This window comes from Lepidochelys olivacea (assembly GCF_965140295.1).
Source record: "Lepidochelys olivacea isolate rLepOli2 genome assembly, chromosome: 21".
Lineage (NCBI taxonomy): Eukaryota > Metazoa > Chordata > Testudines > Cheloniidae > Lepidochelys > Lepidochelys olivacea.
The window spans coordinates 13,853,425-13,878,787 of NC_140431.1; the positions used below are offsets into that span (position 1 = coordinate 13,853,425).

At 55.7% G+C, this 25,363-nt stretch overlaps 1 protein-coding gene across 10 annotated transcripts in view; it reads left to right on the plus strand.

The window, feature by feature from the left end:
* Nucleotides 1-25,363, plus strand: part of PPFIA4 (PTPRF interacting protein alpha 4) — a 168,106-nt gene that overhangs the window by 58,703 nt on the left and 84,040 nt on the right. For all 10 annotated transcript variants that reach the window (XM_084610904.1, XM_084610908.1, XM_084610911.1 and 7 more), the window contains exon 2: nt 11,507-12,413. In XM_084610904.1, the coding sequence (XP_084467030.1) occupies nt 12,177-12,413 (237 nt within the window). In that variant the 5' untranslated portion in view covers nt 11,507-12,176. The remainder of the gene's footprint in view (nt 1-11,506; nt 12,414-25,363) is intronic.

The following is a 25,363-nucleotide window of genomic DNA, read 5'->3' on the forward strand; positions in this document are numbered from 1 at the left end:
TTATGAAGTTCAATGTGTACAGCGGCAGAGCCATCAAATCCCGCCTGGGCAGGGCAGCTCCTGTCTGGCAATCAGATCCCCTTCCGACACCATTAACCCCAAACTGCCCAGTGCATATGAACAGAGGAGTTGCCATGCCAGTGGTCAGCTAGTTGTGTCCCCCACTAGTACCTGCTGCTTTGAAGGAGAGGGGAAGAAACTTGCTGTTATCGGGAGGGCCCTACCTAATGCATGGCTGTGAAAAAACACATGGACAGTGACATCTGATCTCCCCCATGAAAGCTGGTCTTGTGTACTTTTACCCTATACTGTACACAGGGGAGGCCAGCGTTTCTCAAACTGGGGGTCCTGACCCAAAAGGGAGCTGCGGGGGGGGGGGGTGTTAATGGTATTGTCACCCTTTCTTCTACGCTGCCTTCAGAGCTGGGCAGCTGGAAAGTGGCAGCTGCTGGCTGAGGGCTCAGGTCTGAAGGCAGCAGCGCAGAAGTAAGGGTGACAATACTGTGACACCCCCCCCCTCCCCACAAGGATTCTCCCCCCCCCCCCCCCCCACAATCCCCTTTTGGGTCAGGGCCCCTACAGATACAACACTGAAATATCAGATTTAAAGAGCTGAAATCATGACATTTACAATTTTAAAAATCCTATGACCATGAAATTGACCAAAATGGATCATAAATTTGGTAGAGCCCTCGGGATAATCTGCACCTAGAGAACAGTGGTGCTGTAGTGTGTTGGTCCCAGGACATGAGAGATGCAAGGAGGGGGAGGGAATCTCTTATTGGACCAACTTCTGTTGGTGGAAGGGACAAACTTTCAAGCTACACAGAGCTCTGCTTCAGATCTGGGGAAGGTTTGGGCGAGTCATGTGTTCTCCCCTTTCTGCTAAACAATCTGTCCCACTTGTTTCAGAGTAACGGCCGTGTTAGTCTGTATTCGCAAAAAGAAAAGGAGAACTTGTAGCACCTTAGAGACTAACCAATTTATTGGAGCATGAGCTTTCGTGAGCTACAGCTCACTTCATCGGATGCATACCGTGGAAACTGCAGCAGACATTATATACACACACGGAGATCATGAAACAATACCTCCTCCCACCCCACTGTCCTGCTGGTAATCGCTTATCTAAAGTGATCATCAAGTTGGGCCATTTCCAGCACAAATCCAGGTTCTCTCCCTCCACCCCCCCCCACCCCCACACAAACTCACTCTCCTGATGGTAATAGCCCATCTAAAGTGACACTTTGGATGGGCTATTACCATCAGGAGAGTGAGTTTGTGTGTGTGTGGGGGGGGGGGGGGGGAAGTGGAGGATGAGAAAACCTGGATTTGTGCTGGAAATGGCCCAACTTGTTGATCACTTTAGATAAGCGATTACCAGCAGGACAGTGGGGTGGGAGGAGGTATTGTTTCATGATCTCTGTGTGTGTATATAATGTCTGCTGCAGTTTCCACGGTATGCATCCGATGAAGTGAGCTGTAGCTCACGAAAGCTCATGCTCAAATAAATTGGTTAGTCTCTAAGGTGCCACAAGTCCTCCTTTTCTTTTTGTCCCACTTGTGTTGAGCTGGGACACTCTGCATACCTTTCCAGACCTGAAGCAGAGCTCTGGGTAGCTCGAAAGCTTGTCTCTTCCACCAACAGAAATTGGGCCAATACAAGATATTGCTTTACCCACCTTGTTTCTCTCGGAGAGCGAGCATCCTCCTGACTCCCATGGTTAGAAGTAGGTGGCACAAGGCCTGAAGCAGGAGGGGTTACGCCTTGTCCTGCATTCTCAGGATGGGTTGGTTGGTTTTAAGCATTAGCAGTTCTTGTTCACCATGTGTCAAGATAGCAGATTTTAGTTTGGTGGGTCCTGCACTTTTCTGGGCGGGGAGCTAAGATGCCACCCTTTGCCCCTGCTCTTGGGTGTAGAGGGCCCTGCTACTAGCCCAGGAAGGTGGTAGAGGAGGGAAGCGGGGTAGGGGTCTGGGTTTGCTCCTCGCTCTGAGTCCCAGCCCCCCTCAACCCCTGCTGGTTTCTTACCATCATCCCCCTTAGGTGGGGTTACCCTCAGTCCTTAGATGTTGGGGGGAAGGGAGTCTTCCCTGTCCTGCTGGGCAGGGTCTCCCTTACTCCAGTTCTTGGGTCTTCCAAATCTCTCCAAGCTCTAGTCTATTCTCCTTCTTCCTCCTCCTCTGTCTGCCTGACTCAGGGGGTTTTATTAGGTTCCTAACAGGGCCTTAATTGACTGCAGGTGCTCCAATTAATCTGCAGCCACCTTCCCTAGTCTACAGGGATCTACGCCTTAATTAGCCTTGAGCTTATATATTTCCCCTCAGGCACTCTCCCACTGCTCTCTGGGCCTCCTGTGTCACTACAGAAATTTCTAAACCCTTTCTGAGTCTTGCCAAGCTTTGGGCCTTCATGGCATCTTGTGGCGGGGGGTTCCAAAGGCTTCCTGGGCGTGTGTGTGTGTGTGTGTGTGTGTGTGTGTGTGTGTGTGTGTGTGTGTGGACAAGTCTTTCCTTGGAGCAATGGAGTGGCATTTGCTGTGAGTATCACAGCGGCAGCTGAGGAAGCCCGTACCCTTCCCATGGCCCAGTTCAGGCCACACGCAGCAGCTGCAGTGTTCCTGGGGTTGCATCCATTCACACCAGGCCAGGATTGGCCATAAGCTGGCTGCCACTCTGTTGTGGCCCTGCCGTCCTTACTCCACCTCGCCATCTCTCACCGGCCTGGATTTGTGTACTGGAAGAAGGAATTTGTGGAGAGCTGAGGGAGAAGCGCCCCGTACGGGGAAGCAGAACTGGGCTGTAAGCGGGGAAAACTTTAGCAGCCTTCTCGTGAAATTGGAGGCTGGAAAGACAGATCCCAGGGTGAGGGGTGGGAGGCGTTGAATTCTTACATCTTTTTCCTTCCCCTGGAGGGGCCGCATCTGTCATCTCTGTCCCCTTCCACTCACACAAACAACCCCCCCCCCCTCCAGCCCTGCACCGGATCCTATATGGATCTCATTCTGTGGAATCCAGTCTTGACCAAAGCACCCCTCTCCTGCCCCTGTCAGAAGAGGCCAGGCTCTGGTAGGGTAATTCATCCAGGAAAGGCTAAACCGAAAGGTGGAGAGCGGTGCACTCAGCCCTGAGGATTGTAACAAGACTTCTCCTGTACAGACCCCCAAGTGAGACAGCCTCCTGGTCTCTTGCTAAGAACTGCGTGGGGCAGGAGAGGCCCAGCCAGCGGTTAGCAGCAAGGGCTGCAACAGAGAGCTAGGAGGGACCCAGGATTGGCACAAAGTGCTGCAGGTCTGGACTGAGGTGCATTAGAAGAACTGGGGAGGGTGTCCTCCGCCTGGTCACCTGATGCTCTCAGTCAGCCCGTAGCTCGCTGCTTATCCTGTAACTTTCCCGCTTAGCCAAGCGATTCTTCGCTTTGCAGTTGTGATAAATTTTGCCCTGAGTACAGCTCCAGTCAGATTTATGGCTGGGTCTCTCTTGGTAGCCTGCTTTCTTTTCCTTGGCCAGTGTGCATACCCTCCTGAAGCACCATTCCCATAGCCTTTGATGGATGCGTTGGGGTCAGGCACGAATTGGCTGGACTCCTGGGAGGAGGTGGGGGAGTAGCAGGCCCACCCAGATGCCTGCTTTCACCATTTAACGTGGCGTTAGGCTTGGGGCACTGTTAGCATAGAGTCCGGAAATAGTTCACTGATTTTTCAAATGATTTTAAACAATTTCATAGCAAATCCTTCCAACTGCAGTGGGCACATTTCGGGGGACAATCTCCTGGGCTTTTCCCCTGACTGGCAGCTGCCTTGAGAAAGGGTCAATCAGCCCAGATTGCTGCCATGGGAACATGTGGCTGCTTCTCTTTCTTACTTCTTTGCTTCAGGGACCGTAACTCATAGCTAAGGCTAAGATTTAGTCATGGGTATTTCTAATAAAAGTCACGGACAGGTCACGGGCAATAAACAAAAATTCACGGTCCGTGTCCTGTCCATGACTTGTACTATATACCCCTGGCTAAAACTTGAGTGTTCTGGAGTGGGGCTCCAGGCATGCCCTGGGTGCTTTGGGGTAGGGGGCAGCCCAGGTGCTGGGGGTGGGGTGGTGGCATGAGGCCCAGGCCTGCCGCTGGTGCTCGGGGGTGCAGCCCAAGGCTACCACTAGTGCTTGGGGGCAGGGGGAGGCGCGGGGTAGTATTTCTCAGATCTGCCCCAGCAGCAGCTGGTGTGGCTGTTCCAGGGGCTACCCGAGCTGCTCAGGTGGCCCCCGGGCCAGCTGCACCAGTTGCTGCAGAAGTCCCGGAAAGTCCCAGAATCCATGACCTCCTTGACAGACTCACCGCCTTACCCATAGCTCCCAGGGAAAGCTCGGACTCTCTCAAGGGCACAGGTCATTGGTGTCAGATGGGCAGGCGGGCATGACTCTTTTTATGTGGTGGAAGTCGGTGCATAGTGCTGGAGCTGCTTATTAGGAGTAGATGAACGTTAAAGAAACAACTGTCCTTTTGCTCCAGCCAAGATCTGGGAGAGCTGCCTGGCTCCATGTTCTCCTCTCCCATGTGTGACTAGATGGCCTGAGCATTCCCCGTTTAACTGGGACAGAAACAGCTGGCCTGCTCCTTGCTCATTGGCTTCCCCCCACCGCCCATGGGCATCTTACTCACAAGCAGTGCTATACGCTGGGGAACCTTGCAGTATAAACCAGAGGGTGCGGCTATGAGAGATAAAGCATCTGTGGGAATACAGACCCTATAGGAACAGTGGACGCAAAAAACCTAACTGGGTTCAAGGCTGAGCTTGATAAGTTTATGGAAGGGATGGTGTGATGAGACTGCGTACAAGGGCATGGAGACGGTCTTTGATAGCAGCAAATATCTCCAATTGCTGGAGACGGGACACTGGGGAGGGCTCTGAGTTACTACAGAGGATTCTTTCCCAGGTGTCTGGCTGGTGGGTCTTGCCCATATGCTCAGGGTCTAACTGATCGCCATATTTGGGGTTGGGAAGGAATTTTCCCCCAGGTCAGAGTGGCAGAGACCCTCGGCGTTTTTTTCCTTCCCCTGCAGCATGGGGCATAGGTCAGCTGAAGGTTTAAATGGTGGATTCTCTGTAACTTGACTTCTTTGAATCCTGATTTGAGGAGTTCAGTAACTCAGCCAGAGGTTAGGGGTCTGTTACAGGAGAGGGTGGGCGAGGTTCTGTGGCCTACAGGAGGTCAGACTAGATGATCATGATGGTCCCTTCTGGCCTTAAAGTCTATGAGTCTATTTCTTAAATGGATTTCATCTGAATGGGCTTTAAAGTAATTTTTCTCTATGAAGACGAAGATTCCAGAAAATAAGCCACTTAACCAATGGACTAGTTCCAAAATAGGAAAATGACTGTAAAATGCCTCATTTCTCAGAAGGAAGTGCACATGATGGAACTGAACCCAAGTTATTTTTAATTTTGCTCATGGATATTGAGTGACTGGTTTTTCCAGTCAGCTATTTCTGTAGGATTTTTGCGTCAAACTTTGTAAGTGTGAAAGTGGGGGTGGTCAGTTTGATTAATTCTCCGTGGGACAAGATAGATTTGTAAAGCTGAAATCTAACCAACTAGATTTGCAACTGTATAAGTGTTCCAGCCAATATTAGAATGGAATTGAATAGGAGAACTCCTTTTACTGAGTCCTGGGAGCGTTTGCTTTCTAAGTTGATGCTAGATTTATTTCAGGTCAGCTCTTACAATGATCTTGGACAAAAAGAAAAGGAGGACTTGTGGCACCTTAGAGACTAACACATTCATTTGAGCATAAGCTTTCGTGGGCTACAGCTCACTTCATCGGATGCATTCAGTGGAAAATACAGTGAGGAGATTTATATACATAAAGAACATGAAACAGTGGGTGTTACCGTACACACTGTAACCAGAGTGATCACTTAAGATGAGCTATTACCAGCAGGAGAGCGGGGTGGGGCGTGGGAGGCGGAGAAGAAAACCTTTTGTAGTGATAATCAAGGTGGGCCATTTCCAGCAGTTGACAAGAATGTCTGAGGAACAGTGGAGGTGGAATAAACATGGGGAAATGGTTTTACTTTGTGTAATGACCCATCCACTCCCAGTCTCTATTCAAGCCTAAGTTAACTGTATTTAGTTAACTATTTCCCCATGTTTATTCCCCTCCCCCGACTGTTCCTCATCTTCCTATTAGCTCATCTTAAGTGATCACTCTCCTTACAACGTGTATGGTAACACCCATTGTTTCATGTTCTCTGTGTATATAAATCTCCCCACTGTGTTTTCCACTGAATGCATCCGATGAAGTGAGCTGTAGCTCACAAAAGCTTATGCTCAAATAAATTTGTTAGTCTCTAAGGTGCCACAAGTCCTCCTGTTCTTTTTGCGAATACAGACTAACACGGCTGCTACTCTGATCTTGGACAGTATTTCTCAGATCTGGACACTTGATTACTCTTAACCTATCAACACTTTATTCATTTACCCAGGACCACGTCAGTATTCAGTCAACAGTTCATCGACTGTGTGTAGATGCAGCCGAAGATCTGGGCATGTACTGAACGCACCAATACAGGCCTGCAAGCAATTGTCATACGTGATGGGTGAGGCTTAGCAGTTACACCAAGGAACAATGCAAATCACCAAGATTTCTTTTTACGTTTACTTACGACATCAATCATCGCTGGATTAAAAACTGGTGAACTGCTAGGTCGCAAAATGTAATTGTAAATGGGGAATTGTCGCTGAGGAGGTCGGTCTGTTTCCAGTGTGGTCCCCGCAGGGATTGGTTCTTGGCCCTACACTATTAAATATTTTTGTCAGCGACCTGGAAGAAAACGTAAAATCATCACTGATAAAGTTTGCAGATGACACATCATTGGGGAGTGGTAAATAATGAAGAGAACGGGTCACTGGCACAGAACGATCTGGATCACTTAGTAAACTGAGTGCAAGCAAACAATATGTGTTTTAATATGGCTGGTGTGTGGTGGTAAAAAACTGGACCCCTGGCAACCCTTGTGTGTGTGTGTGTGTGAGCGCACCATGAACATATCGCTTTGTTCTGTGTTTAAAAGTTCTGAGAGATTTGAAATTGTCACCTGTCATTTCTGCTAAACAAAAGTTGTCAAACTTCTGCTTCTCATGGGTGCTCTGTTCACGTCTGCGTTATAATCTCTCTGTTGCGGGCGGAAAGGGTTAGCTGCTGCATGAGTTGAATTCTATGAAGGAAGCTTTATAATGGACTCTGAGGTTGTGCTCCAGGTATTCGATAAACAGTTGGTTTCCGTATTAAGCTACTTAACTGGATTCAAACTCTAGGTGTGATTGAATTCTTTAGTTGGAATGATAACCAAATGGAAAGCCACCACCTTCGAATCTGCTTTAGCATTTTGAAGGGTTGGCTATTTTTTGTAGTCATTTGATTTAACTAATTTGATGACTTGATGCCAAACCAGTATAGAGACTGACTGACTGATTTGCCCTTGATTCGCTGGTTGTATTGCTTGTTGGCAGTTTAGTTGAACGGTATTAATAATAGCTTAGTTTTGGTGCTATGCCGTCCTGGTTTCATTTCGAAGTGTTTTTAATAAGGGGTGTAAATAGACAGTCATGTCTTTCCATAAGCCAGGTGGGTTCAGGTGGACGCCAGCTGGTCAACCTAAAAGCCCAACCGGCTATCCCTTATGAGTCTTTGCTCCTGATACCCCTCATGGCCATAGGTGCTGGCTCTGGGGCTGCCGGCTTGAAGGGCTTTCCATTATACCCAGGGTTTGCAGTTTGATCGATGGCTCTCAGCACCCCCACTATACAAATTGTTCCAGCCCCCCTGCTCCCAGCCTTGCTCTGTGCTGCTGGCAGAGGGGGGAGTGATGCAGTTGTCGGTGCAGTGCGGAGGAGGCGGCCAGTGAGCTGGAACGGGGTGAGAGGCTGTTCCCTATAGGTGGAGGAGGCCGAGAGCCAGTGGCGCTGGAATGGGTTTTAGAGTGGGGGGGGGGGGGCTGAGCTGCGCCTCCCCCCGCTTACCTCTGTCTGCGCCCTCCGCCACCCCTAGAGCTGGGGCCGGGAGCAGGGCTGTGGTTTCGGGAGAGGGGACACGGATGGGGTGAGGGGGCCGAGGCTGGGTGTGGAGTCCCGGGCTGGGGCCAGCAGCCAGGACCCCACATGCAGGCCGGGAGCAGAGTCCTGGGCACGGGGCCAGCAGCCGGGACACCGCGCAAAACCCCCGCACCCTTAGTTCCCTCGCCTGAGTCGAGAGCAGCATCAGGAGGAAGGACAGAGCATTGGTGATGGCGGGGAAGCGTCAGTGTAGGACTGTTAGATTGGAACGGGCGGGCATAGGAGGCAGGGTCTTCTCTCTCGAATTGCTATTGATTTCAGGCTCCAGGGCACAGACAAGCTATTTACTCAGGGCTAAGTGCAGAGACCTGCCGGATACCTGATGTCATGGAGTGTTTCAGGCTCTCTGCCCCACTAAAGCCCCAGGCCTCTGCAGAGAGAGTGAGGCTAGGCTATGTTTTATCAACCATTTTTTTCCCCCTTGGGATCAATTTGCTGCTTTTTAGTTAATGTTGGTTCAGCTGATTTAGTATTTTGAAAAGAAGATTTGTAGCCGTGCCCAGAGTCATCAGAGCTGGAGGGGCAGAGCAGGGCATGTCCGCCTGCCAGGGGGAAGAAAGGGAGTCGCCAAAACCACCCTTGGCCCTCAGTCTCTGTCCTCCACCACTACTCATCTGCCTCTGCTTCTCTGCCCCTACCTCTGTCTCCTTGACTGTCCCTTTAAAAGGGCACCCGAAAGGAAATTAGCCATTGCAGAGCAGTGAGCAATATAAAGAGCTACACAGCCATACTGAGGTTAAAGCTCAAAATGGCCTTTGGTTGGCAAAGGGCCCAATGCAGCAGGGGGCTGAATGCACTGCCATGCACCTTCTCCTCCTACAAGAACAAGGGAATTCTCTATGAAATTGGAAAAACAGCGCACTTGACGCTGATGAATGGAAATACTTTTTCACGGAGCACATCACTAACCTGTGGAACTCATTGCCATAAGATATACTTAGAAGCGAAGAGTTTAGTAGGATTCAAAGCGGGGATTGGATGTTTCTGTGGATAATGAGAACACCCCAGCTACGTTAGGCAGGATACAAGAATCAGGAGAGATATCAATCCTCCTGCTTCAGGGCATAATCCAACCGTTAACTGCCAAGGATTAGGAAGTTCGTGGCAGGTTATTCCATAATTCTCTACAAGGGGGTTCCATGCACCTTTCTCTGAAACAAAGCTGTAGACTAGATGGACCCCTGGTCTCATCCTGCCAGGCAGTTCTGGTGTCCCATTGATCTCTCTTGTGCAAAGGGATCTGTTGGATGAAAGTAGCTGAGGCCCACTGTGCAGGACAGGGAGTGACTGAAAATCCAGGCTTTGGGCTGTAACTGCCTGTCTTGGGGTCCAGAGGGGAATTTACCCCATGTGCTGCATTAGGCGACATCATAGGTAATTGGCCCTCCCCCCACCCCCAAACCCTGGCAGGGATCCTGTCTCCACTCATCCCTTTCGAGAGTCTCCCCTCTTTTACCCACCCAGCGCACGGGCCCATGCTGCTAGGAATCAAGGTCTTGGTGACACGCCTGAGTGCCACGGGCCAGGAACAGATTTGTACATATCGGCCTGACTGCCCCTCTGGCAGGACAGAGGTGAGGCTGGGCCAGATCTCAGGGTGAGCTCGCAATGTCACACGCTGAAATATGGCCCGGCCGTCGCTTGGTGTGAACAGAGGGGCAACCGCTCAGATTTCAGTGGCGTTGTGACCAAGCAGCCCGAGTAACTCTCCGGACAGGACCGCTGCTTAACAGTGACCAGTCCACAGCCCCCCTGGCTCCGCAGAACATTGAGCAAATGCCAACACCTTGGGAGCAGGGGTGTTCGCCTTGCCCAGCACCACTGAAGCCCATCGGCAGGGTCCTGGGCTGGATGGGCCTTTGGTCTGAGCCGGGATGACGTATGTTGCCACCAGCTGGCAGATGCAGCTCTCTCTCCTCTGCCGATTTCCTGGCACTGGCTACAAGGGTTGCTACGGAAGGAGCAACTTCGCCTTCTCTCTTAGCCCTTTGCATGCCCAGGGCCAGACTCTGATCTCACTTTCCTGGCAATCCCACTGAAGCCAGGGGCAATGCTGTGGCTTTATTGCGGTCTGCGAGCCAGGAACCACCCCCTTCGTTTCAGAGCAGTGCACAGGGAGTGCATCCGAGAGGGGATCCCTCTGCACCTGGGTTTTCAGAGAAAGGAGGGGTTGGGTCTCAGATTCCCCAGGTGGGTGCCAACCTCCAGTTCTCCCAGCTGCTGTATGGTCGGGGGAGGCACCTGCCCCGAGCAGGGCTGGAGATGCTGCTCACCAAATCGCCCTTTGTGATTCATTGCTATATTTGGCCTGGCAGCCACGTGGCTGCAAGCCCCTGCCAGTGCACTCCTGACAGCTGCTGGGAGAGGCCGGGGGGAGGCAGGCAGGCGACAGGGAGAGAGTCCTGACAATCAGAGGAAATTATCTGGCTGATCACTGGGCCCGGAGCCCTGGCTTCCCAACGGCACCGAGCATGAGCACAGCCTGCCGCTGGAGCTAGAGACAACTGCCTTGGAGCAGCTCCAATTCTGCAGCCCCTGGGAGCCAGCGGTCCCTGGCCAGAGCTCCCACTGAGCTGGGATAGTCCAGCCAGCACGCAGACAGACACCGACAAGGCACATGCTGCATCCTGAAGATGGGGTCGGCAGCACCCTGCCTTCCAGCTCCTCTCTGGGATCCATTTTCCTCTGCTGCACTTCATCTGAGGGAGAAATGGGGTAATGTGGCCTGTTTCTCTGGGGAGATTCCCCCTCTCCCAGAGCCTGGTACTTTAGGGACTCAGACGCAGGTGGGGCTGGTGTGTGGGATGGTCCCATGATGCCTGTGTGCGTAAATTTGGTTTCACGCAATGTTCACATCCCCCTGGATGTTTGTGAGTACAGCCGCAGCGCGGGGGGGGGGGGGGGAGCAGCTGGTAGATGATGCTTCCCTGGGCCAGCACAGGAGAGCACGGAGCCATGCCGCTGGCCTCCTGTGGGCCAGCAGGTTCCTGAATCCTGACCTACCCTACAAGGCTTGCACTTAGATCCCATGGCGATAAGGACGCAGGCTAGAGACCTTGGAGGGAGGCTGCTGGGAGGGCGGTTCACTAGCACCCGTTTGTGGAGGCGGAGAAGCTTAATGTACAGCGCCTGGCGTAATGGGCTCCTGGTCTGGGACGGGGGCTCCTACGTGCTCCAGTACTATAAGGTGCCACAAGTACTCCTTTTCTTTTTGCGAGTACTATAAGCGAGAATCTAATCTGGCTCTCCCGCTGTCTGGAGGGGCTGATGCCGTGCCTCGGTGCTGGCTGGATGTTTGTGAAGGAGTGTGCTGGCAGATCCCAGCCCATGGGGCGGGTAGGAGCCTGGGGAAGCAGCCGCACGCAGGTGGGAAGTGTTTCACTGTGTCTCTTTTCCCGTAGGTCACAGACCTGGATCGCAAGCGCAGCTCCGTGGGGCAGAGGCTTGGGGAGTATCTCGCTCACTGCAAAGTGCATCGCTCAGCCTCCATTTCTTCCAACAGACTGATTCTCGTTCACCATGCCCAGGCAGGTGAAAAGTCCCCCAACCCCTCCTAGTACTACTGGCTTTGCGGGGTCCCTGAAGAGGTGCGTGCTGGAAGGGCGCCGCGTTCCTCTCTGAGCCCATGGCTTTGCTGTGCTCTGGCATCCATGCGCTGCGTCAGATGGGATCCACTCATCTGTGGGCTACGAAGCTGTCTGGGTGGCTGATTGGAATGAACCGCAGAGAGCCAGAGGCGGTCGTCTCTTCGGGGGCCTTATTGGTTTAAAGGACACCGTGTAGCCCATGGAGCAGGGGACGCTGATCTCAGCAGTGCAAGGTTCAGCTTAACCAATGATTCGGGGCTGCGAGGTGAGAGCAGGCATGGGGGAGCCTGCACCCTGTCCCAAGCTGCCGGTCTCTGACGCTCGCTGCAATGGGCCGCGGGCAGCTGTAGCGATGTGATCTGCTGTCCGACCGATCTACAGCCCAAGAGAGACCCCGAGGAGGTCGTCTAAGCAAACCCCTAGGCGAGGCAAATTGGCCTCTCTGGCGACTGGCGCGTGGCTGAAACGAGCCACCACCACCACCATGATGTGCGAGGTGATGCCCACCATCAACGAGGGCGACCCCCTGGGGTCCCAGCAGGGCCCCGACTCGGAGGCCAACTTCGAGCAGCTAATGGTGAACATGCTGGACGAGCGAGACAAGCTGCTGGAAACGCTGCGGGAGACCCGGGAGACTCTGGCCTTGACCCAAAGTCGGTTACAGGAGACTGGGCATGAGCGAGACCAGCTGCAGAGGCAACTCAATTCTGCCCTCCCGCAGGTAAGGAGAGCAGCTCCGGAGCTCTGCCGGGACGAGGGAGGGCCAGGGCTGGGGACCTTGGCAGGGCTGTGGGAATAGGGTAGATGTCTTCGGGATTTCTCCAGGCTCCTTGCTAGCACTGCTGTACAGCGAGCGTCCAGGCTAGCCCGGTTTGGGCTGCTGCAAACCTGACAGCCTGGTGCTTAAAGCCAGGATGGAGCCAGGAAATGCAGCTCTGCCAGAAGCGGCCTCTCATTCCGAGTGTCTGACTTCTGACCCCTTGGGCCTGATACTTCCAAAGTGCTGAGCACCCGCAGATCCCATTGTCTGCAGCTGTAGTGACGGTGGCTCAGCACCCCGGCAAATCACGTGTTAGGTGGGTGAGGTTGGACACCTGGGAATCGAGGCCCCTTTTGGACGTACTGGCCTCAACGGGGCTAAAGAGATGTCCCTGAAGGCGAAGGCCAGCTGCCCGCTCAGTGGGGCCGTTCACGTTCATTATAACCCTTCCTCAGACCCGCGCTGCCCGGCCTGTAAGTTCCCCAGCGCAGGTGGCTCCCCGCTGATGGCCTCCTGGAGACTCTGCGGGTGGGGAGGGCGGATTCTGCTGTCCTAGTCCCAACAGCTGGGTCCCAGCTTTGGGTCGTGTATCCCTGAACCGGAGCTACTGAGGTTTGGAGAGCAAACGTTCGTGTTCTCCTGCTCACAGCCTTTCCCATCCCGAGGGAGGCAGGATGGCCCAGTGGTTAGGGCGCTGACTTGGGAGAACTGGGTTCAAACCCCTGCTCTGCCGCAGACTCCCTGTGTGCCCTTGGGTGAGTCCCTTAGCCTCTCTGGCCTTAGCTCCCATCTGTACAATGGGGATAATAGCCCTGCCTCCCACAGCGGGAGTGTGAGGGTAAAGATTGGGAGGTGATCAGATACTACGGGCTCCTCAGAAGTGCCATTTATCGCTCCTCTGAACGGGGGAGGGGTGGGGCGGGGCGCTGGTGCTGAGCCTCAGAGGCACGTCACGCCCTCAGCACAGGGCAGCGAGGGGCGTGAGGGGCCAGCTGTGCTCACGAGCCCAGAGACTTGGCTGCCGTGACCCCCAGCTTTGCCCTCGCCGTTGGGCCAGCTCGGCCACTAGCTGAGGGTTTAGCCGCTTGGCAGGTGTCCCCGTTTTAATCAAATGCCCCAAAGAGCGTGAAGCCTGTGGGCTGGCTGGAACTGAGCATGGCCGGGCGGGAGCCCGGTGGTGCAGGGCTTCGTCACTACCCGCGGTCCCCGCCAGCCTGCAGGGGAGCTGTGTCTGCAGCACATTGCTGGAGCTGCTGGCACTGGTGGAACCAAAGTCTTCTGAGTCCCAGCCCAGTGCTCTGTCCACTAGGCCGCGCTGCCTCCATTGCGCTGGGACCTGAGCGCCGAATTCAGAGCGTTCTAACCAAATTCTCCCTGAGCCGCGGACTGATCAGACGTCCTCCCTGGGGTCTCACTCAGTTCATTAACATGGCTGGTTAAAAGGCAAGAGTCTCATAAAAACGCAGGCGTGTCAGGGAGATAAATATGGTTCGTGGATATTTTTGTAGGCCCCAAATATATATTTAATATCAACACCCAGCTCTTTTATTGCCCTTTCTGTTCATAGTTATCAAAGCGCTTTACAAATCAGGTTGGTATCGTTAATCTCCATTGTGCAAGTGGGGAAACCGAGGCACAGAGCGGTGACGTGACTTGCTCAAGGCCAACCAGCAGGCCAGTGACCGAGTTGGGAATAGAACCCAGGTCTCCGGATTGCCAGTCCAGTGGCCCTCTCCTTATGACCCGATAGCAATTGTTCTGCTGGGCACACCGCACATACAGTACACAGGGGGGCTGCTGGTCCAGGCAAAAGAAATTGGCCATCTGCCACCAGATGACTTTAAATCTTGGGGCATAATGAGGTGTGCGGTGCAGTGAGTCCTGGCTGCAGATCCTGGGTTATAGAAATGAGAAGATCAAGCAAAATGTTGGCAGGAGAGAACAGTGGTTAATATGCATGGTCTGAGGAGGAAGAAAATGAAGCTTGGTCCTTGGCTGATGGCCCCTCACGCAGCCTGCTGGTCTGGCTGGTGTTTGACTCCCCTGATGTCGGATGGTATGTTTGGCAGGGCTCTGGGGGTGGCTGGACAGGGACCTTTGGGGCTGGGTGAGGAACTTGTCACCCCTGACTGGGGATCTAACATGCTGGCTGACGCCTCAAGATGTTTAGGATAATCCTGAGAGGGCAGTTTGAACGGGCAATAGCGCTGCTTCGCCGGTGGAACCCAGGAGCACGTTCCCTGCCCTGGGAGCAGGATGGCCTCTGGGCCAGCGTGTTATAACTCCAAAGCATGGCCCGTTGCAAAGCGGGGTAGTTTTAAAGCGCACTAGGGAACTGCGGCTGCAGGGTCCACACGGACACTTAGCTCGCAGCAGGCTAGTGTGGGGGTAGATTTGCACCCCAGCTTGCTGCGAACTAAGCATATGTGTAGCCAAGCCCGTGGGCTAACCTTCCCCTACACTCCTGGGAGGGAGGTAGCAGCTGGTGGTCAAACTGAGGCACAGAGAACAATGTGGTTTGCCCTCGGTGGTCAGTGGCTGAATTGTCAGACTTCCTGGCTCCAGTCCCCTGCTCTAACCACTAGACCCCTTGGCGTCTCCCCGTCGGCTCAGGAGGGCACTGTCTCTGCTGGAGCCCAGGCACTGTGCCACAATGGACAGCCAAGGTGAGCCAAGCTAATGACGTAATGGCTGGATCTTTGCGGGGTCTGCCGTTCCCCCTGGCTTCAGAGGCAGCACCTCTGGAGCTTGGGGCATTAGGTCCATGGTTAGCCAGGTTAGAACATCCCGGGGCTCTGTCAGCTGGAAACGCCACTCCACACCTGGGGAAATGCTGTCAGGGTATCTTCCACCTAACAGCACAACTAGGGCTTAGGTCCTGGGTGATGTTTCGGGAACACTAGGGGGTTCCTGACCCCAGCTGTCCTGGCTCTGCTGGGTTCCAGGTGTGTGTCAGTCCGTACCTGGTTTCCAGATTATGGCTGTGCACCATGACAGGGTCCCAACAGCTTCTCCTCTTGGGCTCCTGCTCACCTGCTTCCCACCAGTGGCCCCCACACTTCTGCACTCCCTGGAAGAGGAAATGGGGACGTGGTTCTTCTTATCGTCCTTTTCACCAATAGAACTCAAAGCGCTCTCCAAAGGAGGCCAGCACTATTATCCCTGTTGTACAGATGGGGAAACTGAGGCACAGAGGGGCAATGACTGACCTGAGGTCACCCAGTAGGCCTTCCTTCCATGGCCCTGCGTTACCCGGGCGGGTGAATGAACACAAACCTTGCTCCCCCACCCCTGACCTCTCCACCTCCTGAACACATGCAATGGGGACAAGTGGTTTATTTTTCTTTATTTTGGGCCTGATCCTGAGACGTGACCTCAGTGGGAGGCACAGGTGCTGAGCACCCCTCACGATCAGACCCTGGGTGTGACTGAGAAACACAGACCGTGACACTGTCCCTCCGGCACCTGCATCTGTGTGGCAGCATCTCCTTGACAGTGCGTCAGGCCTGCTAGGCCTTGCCTGTGCTCTGGTGTAGATGGAGGTCTGGGGGGATGCCATGAGGTCCTGCTGTCCCTTTGCACGGGATGCCGTGCGATGTCCGTGGATCTATGGCTGTTCTGTTGGGCGGGAGAAGGCCCCCCTGGTTGTTCTCTCAGTTGCCAGTGCTGAGCTCTGCCCTGGGCCCCTCGTGCTAGGAGAGTTGAAGTTCAAATTGCTGGAAAGCCAGGCGTAGTGGCGTTAGGGGGGTGCTTCCCACACAGCGCAGCCGGGCAATCTGAACGGTGCTGCCGAGCGTGGGTGGCAACCTGCACTATCGGAGCCCAGCCCAGCTCCCGCTCCTGCCTGTCCAGCCCAGGGGGCCTGGCCGTGCCCTCTGCAGCACCCCCCGAGGCTGAGGGAGAGACTCCGCCCGGGATTCTCTGGGGCACTCGTAGGCAGGGCTCAGGGTTGGTTCGGGTGCTGGGATGGGGGTGCTGTTACGAAGCGTGTGGGGGTGTTAACCACCCTTGTCTCCTAATTGGGCCACAGCTCCAGGGTTCTGGGGATCCTGGCCTGCGGCCTCTCTGCTCCCTGGCTGGTCTCAGGGCTGTTCCCTGCCCGCTGCGGGGTTTCCGCGTGATTCTCTCTGCCCAGCCTGTCACTGGGAGCCTCTGCACCTCACCCTCCCCTGATCTCCAGTGGGGAGCAGAGCATCTCCTCCTTGGCTGGCCAGGGCACTGCTGCAGGGGGAGGGGGAGCCGTGCTCTGCATCCTTCGGGGGTGGCTTAGGCTCTGCCTAGACACACAAGAAAGTAGCCTCCCCTCCCATCCTAGAGCAGAGCAGGGGCCCTGGGCTTGGCCTTCTCCGGCTACCGAGGACTGTTCCTCTGTCACGCGGGATACAGAGCGGTGAAACTCAACCTTCTTTGGAGCCCAGCCCTTCACACTCGCTGACGGCTGTCTCCTGTCTGGTGGTCCACACTGCCCCTGAGGTGTCTGTCAGTGGGCCACTGAGGCATGGGGCCCTTGGCATGAGCTGGCATCTGGCCTGCCAGCACCGCACTGTTAATCCCTCCTCACCGCGCCCTCGGGCCACGTAAACTTGGGAGGGAAGGAGGGCATGGCAGGTTCTCAGGTGGTCCGGAAGCAGCAAGGACCAGTTCACAGCCTGGAAAACTGCACCCCCCACCCCTGCCTTCAGCAGGGATCACCCCTCAAAAACATCCAGCTCTGACTCCTGATCTCAGGGGGCTCCACCCTTCTTGTGGGTGCTGAGCGCTGCCCAAACTCCATCTCTGTGGCTGTTCGCCCTCGGGCGTGGCTGGCAGCTGCTCTAAAGCAGTGGGGTGATGATGCTCACGGAAAAGCCACGTAGCTGCATTCTGGATGCGGCCTGGGCTATTGCAATAGGCGGTTAATGCCGGTAGGTGGTGCTCCAGGCTAGTCAAGTTCCCGGAGGCGGCTGGCAGGTGCTGTGAAGGGTTGAACCGTTGCTCCACTGGTGAAGGGCACTGGCCTGCAGTCAGCTGGAGTCTGAGCTGCTCAGTCAGTTTGTCTGATTCCTTTGCTGCCTGCTGAGGGGAGCTGCTTAACCCTTTCCGAGCTGGGTTCCGCTCACCCGCTGACCACGTCCCAGCTGGGCTACTGTTGCTTGTTGTTATTTCATTTAAATTCACGGCGAGAAAGCTCATGCCCAGAGCTCTTGGCAGCACGGCGGCTGATCTACACGTGCTTTGAGCTGTACGCCAGATCAGCTGATACCCTGGCCAGCGTGGCAGGCCGGCTCTGCCGGGAGGTGTCCGGGCAAAGGGCAGCACCAAGGGTTGGTTGTTGCAGGACGTGTTGAGGACAGAGTGGCGGGTCGCACTGGGATTCACCCTGTGCTCTGGCATAGCCAGAGTCCTGGGCAGCGTGGCAGTGACGGGCAGTCTTTGCCAGCGTGGTGTGAGGGCGATAGTGGGCTGTGCGTGGGCCTTGGGGGGCATCGTGGGACATCATAAGCCTGATCTGGATGACACGGCAGGCAGGTGGGATTGGAACATGCCCACGCAGCATGGTGAGCTGTATAGAACATGCCTGTATCCCAGGGATGGGTGGGAGTTATTGGGATGGGGAGCCCCACAAACAAGCGCTGTTCGGGTGTGACTGGAGGGCACAGCTGGCAAGGGGTCCTGGGATGTGCCTGGCAGCTGGGTGCACAGTGGGCAGACAGCTCGCAGGCCGTGGGGAGCCTGGGCCGAACTGGGACCTTGTCACTTTCTAACCGTGGCCGGGTTTGAGTTCAGGTGTGTCCAATGGGTGTTAATGGACTGAGCTGCCCCAGGGAAGGTGAACGCCGGGCCATGTCCCTCATTCAGCCAGCTTGCTGCGCTGTCCAAACCAGTCACAAACAACGGGCCCAGCCACCCATGCGCATGGCGGGTCTCAAAGCACACGACCCTCGGCACCCCCGGGGGCCTGCTGCTAGCGTTGGCCAGGCCGGCTCTGGGAGATGCTGCAGTCAGCAGGGGCTGTGCGTGCTCAGCGCCTCCCAGCATTCGGCCCGGACCTGGTGCGGTACAGGAGGGGTTTCCTGTCTGTGAAGCCACAGGCCGTAAAAGCACCAGGGAGGGGCAGCAAGGTCTCTGCGCAGCTGTCTGGACACTGCTGGGCTTTGCAGAGTCACTAGCACTGGCTGGAGGGACGGCCCCTCCCCTGCAGGGATGTTTGGCTGGACCTTGCAGAGCCATGCCGGGGTCAGGGAGGAGTTTGCTTTCTGCTGTTCAGATCTCGGCCAGGGAGAGAGCCTAGCTGTGGCAGGGGGAGCCTGCTTGGGTCCCCTTTGCCTCCACGCTCCTGTCCCCTCCTGCCTCGCAGGCTCGGCTCTCTGGGTTGCAGAGCTGGGCGCAGGATGTTGTCATGGGCCCATCTGTTCTCTGGCCTGGAGCAGACACAGGGACTGGGCTGGACGCCTAGAAGCAGCCCCAGCCTGCGGGTCAGGGGAGGGGGTGCCAGCGGAGAACAGGGCTTGCTGCAGCGCTCGTGTGAGGGGGGATTGTTCTCTTTGCAGGGCACCTGGGGCTGTTCTACTCCCAGTTATTAAAGGTCTGGAGCCCTGGAAAGGAGCCCTGGCTCTGACCTCCTGCCTGCAGGGAGAGATGCTGACACCCCCTGGGCATCCTGGCCCATGCACACGGAGCAGGGCTGTCAGCGGCCCCGGTGGAGGGGCAGGCTTTGGCTCTGAGTCTCGCCTGTGTGAAGGCTCATGGGTCCTCTTCCACCAGTGCTCAGTGCATTGGGGAGAGTGGAGAGCGGAGCTTGGGGACCGACCCATTGGCCGCAAGGTGTAGGGCAGGGAGAGTGGGGCCAGAGGGCCCTGCATGGCTGGAGCTCACCGATCAGCCAGGGAGCCCGGGAGGCTTGAGACATTTTGGCCCCTCACTGGCTCTCTTTCAGCATCGGGATGCCTGACCCTCATGCTCCTCCCCCTCCTGCCCCCGAAGTCCCGGCGCCAGGGATTTGGCTCCGTCTCAGCAAAGACTTTAGATCCTGGGGAGGCAACTTGGCTGAACCTGGTGTGATTAAGCCAGGGCCACGCTGCCCCACAGGCTTGGGCCGGGGCTGGAGGCTGGCAGCTGGCTCACAGTTTGCAGAGACAGGGACCTCTCACCCTTCAGTGGGTACTGCATGCCCGGAAGAAACACAGGAAAATGCCTCTGGGGAAGGGCCCTGCTCCATGGTGCTGGACTGGTCCTGGATCCCGCAGGAGCCTGGAGCTTCATGCCAGGCTGGGGAGCGAGAGCTGGACTAGCTCACCACAGCCTCTGATTGCCTCCAGCTGACTGCCTGAGCTCAGCGCCCCATGGTCCTTTGTCTCCCCACCCTGGCAAACCTCCAGCTGGCCTGTGGGACCCAGCCCAGACAGATGCCCACTAGGCTGTGCCCCCATCCTCCGCTGAACAAAGTCCTGCCCCCAAACACGAGTGGGGTGATGCCCCATCACACTCCTCCTGGGCTCCGTGCCCTCTCCCCCAGCTGGGCAAGGGGCCGCTGCGTCCATCCATGGTGGGCAGCTGGAGCGAGAGCATCCCAGGTCACCCTGATGGCGAGGGCTGCCCACCCCACAGGCTGCTGCAACCACTCCCGGATTAAGGGGCTGTGCGGATTTACTTGCAGTTCTTGCTCCAATTCCGACTCCTCCATGTCTCCGCACAGGGAACATGCAAGCGAAGCAGAGCAAACTAGGTCACTGCAAAGGGCCTCTGTACATCTGTGCGCTCCTCCGGGTTCGTCCACTGGGTCCCCCCGCTGCGGGCGCCCGCTCGCGGCTCCCCGTCCGAGCCATGGGGCTGGCTCCCTCCGACCCTGGGAAGGGGAACGATTAGCGCACGCAGCAGATGGGGAATTTCTGCAAGCTCCAAATGCCTCCTCCTGCCGAGTGCATCGCTGATCCTTCCCCAGTGCCCCAGCGCTCCGTCCCTTGCACAGAGAGGCAGGCTTGACGCGAAGCAGCTCCCCGGCTGCCTTCGGCTCGGAGCGGTTCCTCGTGCCTGGACTTCCAGCACCCTGGGTCTCGCTAACCGAACCCCGCCCCCCCCCGGCCTCGGGGCTAGCACCTGCTCTCCCCCCCAGGCTGGCAGAGCCGTGGATTTACAGCTCCAGCGGGAGATGATTCCCTGGCATGAATGCAGGGAGCAAATCCATAACGATTCATCTGCCCAATGGGACTCATTTCAGCATGTACATGTACCAGGTAAGCGGGGCTCCCCACCCGGGAAAGGTGGAGTAGGGGGATTCTGGGCTCTTCGGGCCCAAATGGGACATCAGCCTCATCAACGGGCATCAGTTCTACTGGGTAAACTCGCCGATTTCCCCCGTGGTGCTCAGAGTTCCTTCTCTGCCAGGCTCCATGTCTGGAGGGGAGACAGGCTGCGAGAGAACCCCCCTCTTGGACCATCCTGGGCACAGATGACACCTTCGCAAATGCCAGGATGGCTGGAGCCCCCACCCCAGGGTCTCTGGCTGTGTTTGCAGCCTCGGTGCTTCTGCTGGCCGGGGAGCACCAGCCCCCAAGCCATTTCGGATACATTTAGAGAGGCCCTTGGCTTGTGACGTTTTTGGGGAAGGCCTTGGCTCTTGGCAGGTTTATGGTGGCCCTTGGCTGGTGCCATGTTCAGAGGGTGGCACCCTTGGCTGGCACCGCATTCAGGTCAGGGGGACCCTTTGCTCTTGCTGCATTCAGATGGGGGGGGCACCTGTGGCTCGCAGTGCAGTAAGGTGAGGGGGAGGCTCTGTCCTGCGCTGTGGTGAGGAGTGGGAGCCCTTGGCTCCCAGAGGGGTCAGGTGGGGGTTGCCCATGGCTTGCCATGGGGCTGGCTCTGCCTTGCTCTGTGGTCAGGTGAGGATGAGAGGGGGCAGGCTGGCTGCTTGAATTGACCCGCAGGGCCGGGGGAGTCTGCGTTTGTGGGTGCTCATTGAAGGCCACAGCCAGGACGTTAGGCTGGGGGTTCCCAGGTAGAGCAAACCCCTAAGGCCCTATATGCCCTTCCTAGCCAGCGGGTGTGCATGGCCCTGTCTCTCCCCGGGGCCCACTGCTGCTCCTCCCGGCTGTGACAGCGGCCACTCTCTGCGGGTGGGCATGCTGGGCACAGCGCCCGAGCTACCTGTGTTCCATACACCAGGATTGTGCTGGGAGTAGGAAATAAGGGGAATCCCCCCGATAGGGAATATTGATCTGGGACATGCTGCCCCCCAGCAGCAGGGCTGAGGCTCCGGGGCCGAGCTGCAGGCAACTAGCAGATCATGTCAGGAGATTGCCACGGCTTCAGCAGGAGGGTCAGAGATGCCTACGTGCCCGTGCCCTGCCCTGGCTGCTCTTACAACAACAAGGGCATGTGGGGCTGGCAGGAGACATGCTGCTATCCCTGAGCCAGAGCGGGGCAGCTGGGTTTTCTGCCCACTCCCAGGTGTGCGCTGTGAGGAACGAGCAGCCTGCCTTCCCACGCAGGAATTCACGGCTCTTGGCATTCATCCCTGCGGCTGGATTTCTTGTTTGGGGCTGGGGGTGGCCTCTTCGAGGAGTTTGTGTGTGTATAAGGTCAGGGTGTGTTTTCTGTTCATAGGGGGCAGGGCTGGGGTTGATGGGAGGATGCACCCCATGCAGACAGGGTCAGGATGGGGCGCAAGGGGACTGTTTAGGGGGGTGGGTGGGGCCCCTGTGTCCCCTGGCCCCTCCCAGGGGCTGAGATGCGATCCCTTTACATCTAGTCTCCCTGCGCTGCTGTGAGGTGCCTGCGATTGTCACTAACTGAGTGGCTGCCCCTTGCTTCGGGGCCGGCACCAGCATGAAGCTCCCAGGTGCCACGTGTCGGAGCCCGGGAAGCGATCTCTACCAAGGGGCCGCCAGAGCATTGGAGTCATTCTCCTAATCCTCGCTGGCATGCCATGGCCCCCGAAAGGCCGAATTGCTGTGTGATTTCCCAGGGAGACTAAGCTCCCTTAATGCTTCATACGTGATTTATTTATTCATGTGTGACTTCATCAGGCTGAAAACACTGTGTTCCAAGCTCTGGCCAGGCCTGCCTTTCCGTGCCTTCCTGGGGCTAATGACTGAGCGCTGATGGCCGCCCCTCTCTGCTCCTGCGGCCTGCACCGCTGGCTTCCAGGCAGGGTCCGTTCTCTGCGTGCTTTTGTAGCGAGGACCTCTCCCTGTGTCAGTCTGCTCCCAAATCCCTTGGGTTCCCCTTTCCTGTGTCTGCAGACCCTTGCAGGCTGTCAGACTTGCTCTCTGCATGTGTCTGCAGCAGGGTCCCTCACGTACTAGCAGGCTCCTGGTTGAGCCCATTTGCTGCATATACGTGCAGTGGGGCATTCAGCTTCCTGCCGGAGCCTTCTCCCCACAAGCAGTGACATCGGGGCCCAGCATGGGCTTGTAGGTCCTGCCCGAGCTGAGCCTGCTCCCCCAGCTAGCTGCACCTGGGCCCTCTTTGTGCTTCGTTCCTGGGTCCAGAGTTTATTCCCAGGGGCCGATCTGCCATCTGGAAGTGGACCTATGCTCCTGCAGGCACCCCACGTACAGCCCAGAGTCAGGCCTTTGTGTGGGAATTAAAGGGCAAGTTGAAAAGACTGCATCACCTGTTGTTTTGTTCTGTGCCCCTAGCACAGTGGGGCCCGGGTCCATGACTGGGTTCCTAGGGGCTGCTGCAATCCAAATGATAAATAATCCTGATCGGCCAAAAGTCCCAATCTGCAGTTGTTTTATGGTAGATTTTCAGTATCAGATGGGGCCACTGGTGCACCTAGTCCTAGGGCTGGGTGAAAACTTGGTTGCAAACAGTGTCGTATTTAAGACACTGGTGAGGTCTCAGCTGGAGTCCTGTGTCCAGTGCTGGGTGTCACACGTTAGGGAAGATGTGGACACGTTGGAGAGAGTCCAGAGGAGAGCAACAAAATTGACAAAAGGTTTAGAAAACCTGTCTTACGGCTACAGGGAAAGGTTAAAAACACCGTGTAGTGCTGAGAAAAGAAGACGGAGCAGATAGTCTCCAAATATGTGAAGGGCTGTTAGAAAGAGGACAGGGATCAATTGTTCTCCACGTCTCCTGAAGGTAGGACAAAAGGAATGGGCTTAAATTGCAGCCAGGGAGATTGAGGTTAGATATTAGGGAAAACTGTCTAACTCTCAGGGGAGTTGAGTGCTGGAGCAGGCTCCCAAGGGAGGTTGTGGAATCCCCGTCACTGGAGGTTTTTAAGAGCAGGTTGGATACACACCTATCAGGGACAGTCTAGGTTTACTTGGTCCTGCCTCAGCACAGGGGGCTGGACTTGATGACCTCCCGAGGTGCCATCCAGCCCCACATTTCTATGATTCTGGGCAAGTGCTTGAAGTTGCTTGAAATCTCCTCTTGTAAGGTGTGTGGGCTCATGTGAAAATGCAGCGTTTCTTGTTTGTTTGTTTTTGAAAAATGGCATTTGGGTCTGAAATTTGTTCTGGCGTTGGTGTGCCTTTCCGGGATGCCGCTCAGGGTCATTTCAAGCAGGGTTTCGTTATGTGGTTGAAGTCGCGTGGTATTTCTCTGCTTCTGCGACTGGCTGAGCTTCTCCCATCACTGGAGAGGCTCAGCAGAAACTTTGATTCCCTCTGTAGTCCTAGCAATGAGGAGAGAGTTTTAGCAAAGGGGACAAGCCATAGGCACTGACTCTGTGGGTGCTCCGGGGCCGGAGCACCCATGGGGAAAAATTAGTGGGTGCTCAGCCAAGCTCCCCTGCCCCTCCCCCTGAGCACATTGTGTCCCCGCTCCTCCGCCTACCTCCCAGCGCTTCCTGCCCGCCAAACAGCTGTTTGGCAGCGCTTAGGACTTTCCAGGAGGGAGGGGGAAGAGCGGGGACACAGCGTGCTCAGGGGAGGGGGCGGGGACTTAGGGGAAGGGTATGCAATGGGGGCGGGAAGGGGGTGGGGACTTCAGGGAAGGGGCGGAATGGGGGCAGGGCGAGGGCTGTGCAGGGGTGGGAGTGGGATTGGGGTCGAACAGCCACCGGGAACAGTGGAAGTCGGCGCCTATGGGACAGGCGCGTGTTATTTCAGTGTCCGAATCACACCTGAGCAGGGGAACTTTGGAAAGTTTAAAATACTCCCTGTTCCTATAGGCCCTGAATCAATATCCAGACTCTTCTCGCTTCCTCATTTCCTCTCTAGTTTTCATGTAGCTGATCTGTAGCAGCATCACCAACCCCAAGCGTTCAAAAAATCATGAGTCAGGCCCCACCAATCATGAGATTGGCTTAAGAAAATCACTGTTGATCTTTTTCTTTGCCATCTGGTTTGTGAGCCCTCAGGTCATGTTTTCAAGCTTTTCTCTGCAACCAGGACTAGGAAGAACGCAAGATGAGACACTCGGGTCAACGCCGGCCTGCAGGAGTTGGGGTTTGAAGAAAAAACACCAACGACAGTAGAACCTCAGAGTTACGGACGCCTCGGGCCTGGGGGTTGTTCCGAACTCTGAACAAAACCTTACGGTTGTTCTTTCAAACGTTTACAACTGAACATTGGCTTCATCCAGCTTTGAAACTTTACTGGGCAGAAGAAAAATGCTGCTTTTAACCATATTAATTTAAATGAGACAAGCAAAGAAACCGTTTCCTTAGCTTGTCAAACCATTTTTTAAACTTGTATATTTTTAGTAGTTGACGTTTGCCACAGCACTGCACTGAATTTGTTTCGGTATTTTTGTCTCTGCTGCTGCCTGATTGCGTATGTCCAGTTCCGGAGGAGGTGTGCGTTGACCGGTCAGTTCGTAACTCTGGTGTTTGTAACTCCGAGGTTCTCCTATATAGTGAGAGACAGGCAATGCTACACCGCTGGCCGCGTCTCTTTGACCTTGTTTCTCAGTCTAGCCTCCTGGTTTTTAGCTCCGACCAGCCAGCAGAAAGAGCCAGCCTAAGTCTCCTGTAC